The 7175-nt window shown below is 33.4% G+C and overlaps 1 protein-coding gene across 1 annotated transcript; it reads left to right on the top strand.

Annotated features, from left to right (window-relative positions):
- The first annotated feature begins 1224 nt into the window (after positions 1 to 1224).
- On the top strand, positions 1225 to 3625 carry LOC114262781 (uncharacterized). The gene is made up of 3 exons (XM_028203175.2): positions 1225 to 1772; positions 2440 to 2820; positions 3212 to 3625. Exons 1-3 carry the CDS (start codon positions 1355 to 1357, stop codon positions 3574 to 3576), a joined length of 1164 nt encoding a protein of 387 aa, XP_028058976.2. The 5' UTR covers positions 1225 to 1354; the 3' UTR covers positions 3577 to 3625.
- The last annotated feature ends 3550 nt before the right edge of the window (positions 3626 to 7175 follow it).

Genomic DNA, 7175 nt, shown 5'->3' with positions numbered 1-7175 from the left:
AAATATCCCTAAAATGGCAATTAGAAGTGTTTATGTGTTGATTGTGAAATTGTTGAACCATTGAGTTGTAGTTTTATTTGGGTTATTGAAAAATAATAAAGTTGACTCATGTATTGAGATGAATTGAAGAAAATAATGAAATGGAATATGGACTTGATATTTAATGACTATATAAAATGTGAACGTTTTATCCCTAGCATTGTAAATGCACATTGCACTTATACTTTCGTTAAACCTCATATTCTGTGTTAGATTATTTTTGCTGGGCTGTGGCTCACCCTATTTAGGAAAAACATTTTCAGGTAATGATAGCTTGCATCTACCAAGACAATAGCATTAGCAAGAGCTTCTTGTTTTGTTTCACTTTTGTATAGCCTAGGGCTAAAATTGTATGAGTTAGTCTCACTTTTGTTGTAACCAAGCTGAGACTTGGAAAGATATAAGCTTGAAAGGCATCTATTTACGTTAAAACTCTTTTGTACTATTAATATTGTGAAATAAAAGAATAGTATACTCTGATTTTACTGTTATTTATGTATGCTTTCGGGTTATATTTAGTGTGTACTTTTGAGGGCATTACATATATAATTATATTAAACTCCCTTAAGATTTTAATTTATACATAACACTTAAGCTTGTTTCGGATACACAAAAAATAAGTAATTTATTAGCTTATTGATTTATTTTGATCATATTACTTCTCTACTTTCCTATACATTTTTTCATAATAAGCCAAAAAAAAAAAAAAAAAAAAAAGTCATACTCAAAACAAAATTTAGTCATATTTTTATCAATTATTCATTTGTCAAATTTTTTTTTATTATTTTATATTAAAAAATATATTTTATATTATTTGTCTATGTGTCTTCCCATTAACTCTAACTTATTTTAGTCTTACTAAAAAAATAATAATATAATTATATTAAAATTATAAATTATATGCATTTTTTTAATTTTAAGAGGACACAATTTATTGAAAAAGACAAACTATCTATTGAAATCAATATATTTATCAATTTATTAAAATCAACTTATTTATTTATATGTTAAAATTCATCATACTAATAAAATATACTAAAATGTGATGACGCATTCAACCATTTATCTATCTGTTGAAACCAAATCACCTACAAAGGCATTTCTGTAAATATGGAGACCCAATCCAAAAAGGCATGTAGTACGGAGGGAGTGTAGAAGTGCTCGGAACCTTCCTCTTTTCGTCTTCATCTTCTACCTTTCTTCCCGTTAAATTTATCTTCAATAGTACACAATAATTGAACTGTTTCCTCAATTCAATTCAGCACTCATTTCCAAACCCACAGAAATTAAAAGCAAATTCAGAGAAACACATGAAATGAAAGATCAATTACCTTGTAACCATGAAGAAGAGGAGGACTACTACGAATCCTCTCCAATGTCCTCACATTGTTGGTGGAGATCGGCGTCAAAGTTCGACGAATGTGCAAAATTCAAGCTGGAATTACCAAACCTCTCGAAAGTAACTCCCAGACTCAAAGTTCTGAGGGAATTGGAGAGGTTGGCATTGGTTGCCTCAGAAGGAGTCGACGAGCTTCGACACAAGCTTTTCACGTACCGTTGTGGGGATTTCTGGGTTCCCAACGGTGGGCTTAAGAGGGAAGAGATGGACATTCCTTCGATTAACACCATTTTACTTGTGGGTTTTCATAATTCGGGGAAGAGCTCGCTTGTCAACCTTATGTACAGTGTTTTAGGACGGTCTGGTCTCATACCCTTCGCCCAAACCTCTTCAGGTAATGCCCATCTTATTTTCCACTATCCTATTTTCATGTACAATAAATTAAATAAAGCCACATGTCTTTTTAATTTTATTTATTTATTTATTTTGTATGTGAATGAGTAATGTCAAATCTCACTATTTTTCCGAGAAACAAAACATGAACTTTAACTAACATCTTTTACTCACTGTCACTGTGACCATTGCCAAACAAACATGTACAAACAAGTGATAAAAATATCTTCTTCTTTTTTTTTATAATTTTATTTCTTTTCTTTTCTTATCAAATCCTTCGATCCAAACGGGCTGTTACTATATTATATGTTACCAATAATTATAATTGCCTATAAAATTGAACCAGAATTTTACTGGAAAATGGAGTTTAAGGGGTAGATTTAAAGTTAAAATTTATCCAAAATGTTATCAGAAAGTGGCATATATGGTGTATATTATTAACTGAAGTTGATGGATAAAGATCGTATGCAAGTTTTTGGAAAGACTTTTATGGCTTGTCTGGTTTGGTATGACCAATGCCACTCTCACTCTGCAAGAAGCAAAAAGCTTTCTCAGAAATAAAACATGAAAAGTTTCACAGAAGACAGTTTCTATATTTTATTTCTGAGCAAGAAGCACGGCTGCTGCAAGAAGCCAAGATTTAATGTGTTTTAGTTTGCTCTTTGTAGGAAGTGCTCTTAATCACACAGCTTTGTTAATGGAAGAACACAATGTGTTAAGGTCAATGCGAAGCGGGTTCTGCGTGTATGATACAAGAGGGTTTGATTACGATCGGGTGCTTGAGTGTGTTGAAGAATTGTCAGAATGGGTGACTGAGGGAGTTCATCATAAGCAGCACTGCTTGAGACCAGGAGACAATGATGTTTTAACAGAAGAAGATTGGGAGACTCCTCTGCTCAATTCATTTTCAAAATTTGCAAGGCGAAGAGTCAATTGTGTGATGGTGGTGGCTAATGCTTCAGAGATCTATAAAGCCCTGAAAGCGGGCGATAGAAAGCCGTTGGAGGCCACGAAATCACTCTTCTGCTCACCAGCATTAAGGAAATGCAGTAAGATTGTTTTCATTCTCTTGTCAGTTTATTTGAGGAATTAATCAAACATATTATAATGCTAGGTTTACTATAGACGCTTCAAGGCATCTTTAGTTGTGTTTTTATTTTACAGAAAACATACTTGTTTGGTGAATTGTATCCAAAAATAGTTTTCAAAAAAAATTTCTACAAACAACCCGCTTTTTAAAAAAACCAAAGAAGTTGTTTTCAGAATTTTGAAAACTACCTTACACAAAAATGAAAATGAAGGCGACTTAAAAACTTTTCGTAGTTTTATTTTTGAAAACTCCAAAAATGAAAACTGAACCAAACAGGCTGCAAATCATTCTTGTGGAAGGAAGGGTATCAAGTCTATCTATCTTAATTTTCTATGCAATTGTGGTTGCAGATGAAAACCCCATCTTGATCTTGACACATGGTGACAAGTTACCAACAGAAGACAGAATAGATTGCCGCCTGAAAATTTGTGAATACTTGGGTGTATCAGAGACTACTGGAGTATATGATATTGTTTGCCTTACAGAGTACGGATTTCTTGCCGATGAATTTGATCCTGTTACAGCTTACGCTCTCACCGAAGCAGTTTATAGGGCATTGCTCATCTCAGACAGGAGCCACCTTCCCAAGAAGAACCTCCAAGATTGGGCTGTGCTATCTTTGTCCTGGTTTTTGTGTTTTCTTGGTGCTTTCTTTGCTTTTCTTGCACATTTTTTCTCCAAACTTGGGCAGAGGCATAATAAACTGACATTGTAAAGATCTTTATATGGGAATTGAGTATTAGTGGTTGTTTTGTGTATACAAATGTGCTGTAGGCATGTCAACTTACAGTCGCAGCTTTAGAAATATGGGTTAAAATAGTCATTCAAAAACTTTAATAGAATTTAATATGTTGATACTATTATTTCTAACAAAAACATGTTAGATATATGGAGATCTATCATTGACAAGGTATTACATTCAGAATTAAAAGATATTGTGAGTGGGTGTACATAGTTCAGTGAGTTGAGTGTTTAGGATTTGTGAGAGGATTGTTCAAATTATGAGGAATCAGTTGATTAACATATATCTTACCTATATATATATATATATATAAAAGACTCAGAATATTCAATCGAATACCCTGATTTACATGTGCCGCCATCCTGTCAACATGATTGCCAAAATTATTTTCCACTATAAGGAACTAGTTTTGGGGGCTGAAACTTGTCAATTCTCTTCCAAAATTGCAATAAATGATCATTTATTTGGCTCATCCAATTATTAGGTGCAAGGGGTTTTATGCCTGAAGCATATGGTTTGCCACATTCACAATGAACATGAAGTGCCCTTTCTTGCTTTTAATCATTAAAAGTTTGAAACTTTTCTCCACTTTTGTAACATTTTTTCTAAGACTGCATACTTTCTTACAATGATATAAAAGGAGAAAGTCTTAAGGAACAAAAAAGAAAAAAGAAAGAAAAAAAAATCATAAAAAAGACACATGGTTTACTTAACAATTATCCTTATATTGACCCATTTACTTGGCTGGTAAATCCGTAAGTGTGCAATTTTCTGCATCAACAGTTATGCCTTTGAATGAACATTCCGAATTACAACAAACTATTCCAATGCTGAGCTTCAAAAAGACTGACACTTTTTTCAGATTATAAAGCATCGTAATTTTTGTCAGTTTCAATATTAAAAAGCTCATTATTGAGAATTTAAGAAGATATTTTTAACTTCTGTATAGATTATCAACTTTTAACTTCTCATAAAACACAAGACCAGTAAGCGATGGAAGAGTGTACAACTTTAATAGCTCAGAGATCTATTATGTATTTTGTTATTTTGAGGTGATAGACAATGGGGGAAGTGAACTCATAAAGAAATCGAAGCAAGCCAGTAGACCCTTTTGTTATTTGGGTAATTATTATTGGTGGTGGGGACCAAATTAGCAAAACTATCTATCCTTTTCATGTTTGGACCACACTACAAAAACATTTGTGGTTGAAAGAAACTGCATAATTTTGGTGCTTTTGTTTTTGTTTTTTAAATTTTTATGTGGGGTGTTTGCTTTCTTTCTGCTGTTCAATAGCTTTCTGTCGTTTAATACCAACCAGGCCACATATGAGCCGGATTTTGTCTCTTCTTCCAACTCTCTCTCTCTCTCTCTCTCTCTCTCTCTCTCTCAAATTGGGTTGTGTTGGCTGCTAAACTTGGCTGGGAAGAGCAGTCCCCGATTTAGTCAAATATGTTGGACAATTTTTACAGTATTTAAATTAATTAATTTTGTTGTGTATTTAACAACAAATAGAATATAAAAGAAAAATAGGAAAGGAGAATGAATGTTTGATTACAAAAATCAAACTAGAAATAGAATTAAATAAATAAAAACAAATTTTATTTTGTTACCAAAATAAAATTAAAATCTGATTTAAATAAATAATAATAAAACAGAAAATAAATAAATAACTTACTTGATTAATATTTTGAATATTATTCTGATCAAGTCCAGTGTTTGACACTGTGTCCTTAAGACAGATTCGTCCTCTCCACGGTGCTTTCAGAACATTGACGTCTATCTCCTAGGATAAAATGATCTATCAACAAATAAATGCAGCACTGCAATTTATTTGAACAACGAACACACAAAGTGTTTACACTTTTTCTCACAAGGAAAATAATGCAGCAATATGTAGAGAGTAATTGCAGAATAATATGGACGAAAATTGTGAATGAATTCATCAAATGAGAGCTGCCTATTTATAGATTGGTGGCTGCTAGTTTTGAATTTAAACAGGTACTAATCCTGTTGGTTTGAATTGATACTGTTTGAGTTCAAATTCAAACAAATAAAACCGAATTTGCACAGATTTGAAATTGTCCAGGTTATTTGAAATTTAAACAGAGTCAATTCTGTTTGGGTGGGAGAAAACCAGACTCAATTCTGAATTTAAATTCCGAAAATCAAATTGGAAAAATTAGAATTTAATTTAAAAAAAATAAATTCAAATGTTTTTTGCCCAAAAAGATAGGTATTGGGCTGGACAAGCCCAACCCAACCACACACGCGTGCCCAGCCCGCCCAACCAGACGAACGACGGCGCGCGCACGTGTGGTGATTTTTGGGTCCAATGGTTTTAGCCCATTTTGCCCATAACTTCTCCCTTTTACAAACTTGGGTACCCTTTGGGGCACACTCCAAGTTCCAATCCTAAGCCTTATAAACTCATTCAAACTTCTCACCAAATCAATGTCAGACAAGCCTTATTCAAACCTTTAAGGATTTTCCACAAAAACTCCATTTCTATGGAGCACACTTTGGCTTCAATTTCCCATTCACTCGATAATGATTTTGAGCAACCAAATATACCACGTGAATCACAACGCGATATAGAACGTGTTACCACTTAGACCCGCCAACTTCGGCGTATAGGTCCTACCTAAATAAATGACCAAAGTTAGGAAAAAATTCTGATTTTACCTAGATTTTTCAAAACATTTCTAATAATCTCCCACATGAATGGAATTTGATGACAACGGAAATGCAACAATATGCAGACTTTGTCGAAAGAGTATAAATAGAAAATATCTTGCATCAAGATAGGTAGTTTTCGGCCTTGAACATTCCTTAGTGATAACCTATCGGACTTACTAGCTAACCAATGGACGCGATACCTTGAATTGTTCAGCCGTTTGTGTAAGCCAAGATAATAAATTTTACACAAAATATCTTCTAACACATCATGGTTTTCACTGTTGTGTTTATTTTGGCCTTGAACGCTCCTGGTTTTCATGATTGTTTCTAGAGAATTTAGCCTCTTTCATTCTCATAGAACCGGCCCCACTTCGACATTCATATAGGTGATTCTTATTGTAAGTATCTCTTTATACTTGTCTTGATTTTTATGCCTAAATCAAGATATAAGTAATCATTAAAAGCAAAGCTTATCCTTATACCCCTGCAGACAACACATGTTGCAGATATCACTCTTACCATAGGAATGGATAGGGAATTTTAATCCCTATGTGATTTCTAGCGAGCCACACATAACTTAGTTGTCCCTTTGAACTTAGTTCTTGGGATCTTTAGTCATATAAGTAGGATTACCATTATGATGACTCTTATGTAATAGGCTTTAATCCTATCTCCTTTGATAAACTATACACTAGCTTTTTTGTTAAACCTTTTGTTAACGGATCCACAATATTCTCTTTAGATTTTATATAATCTATTGAGATTATTCTATTTGACAACAATTGCCTTACGGTATTATGTCGACGATGAATATGTCGTGGCTTACCGTTATACATATGATTCTGTGCCCTGTCTATTGCGGATTGACTATCACAATAAATGCAAACAGCTAGCA

Source organism: Camellia sinensis, chromosome 14 (genome assembly GCF_055761805.1).
Source record: "Camellia sinensis isolate YWXY chromosome 14, ASM5576180v1, whole genome shotgun sequence".
Lineage (NCBI taxonomy): Eukaryota > Viridiplantae > Streptophyta > Magnoliopsida > Ericales > Theaceae > Camellia > Camellia sinensis.
The sequence above is the reverse complement of the archived record's forward strand: the minus strand, read 5'-3'. Positions and strand labels throughout refer to the sequence as shown.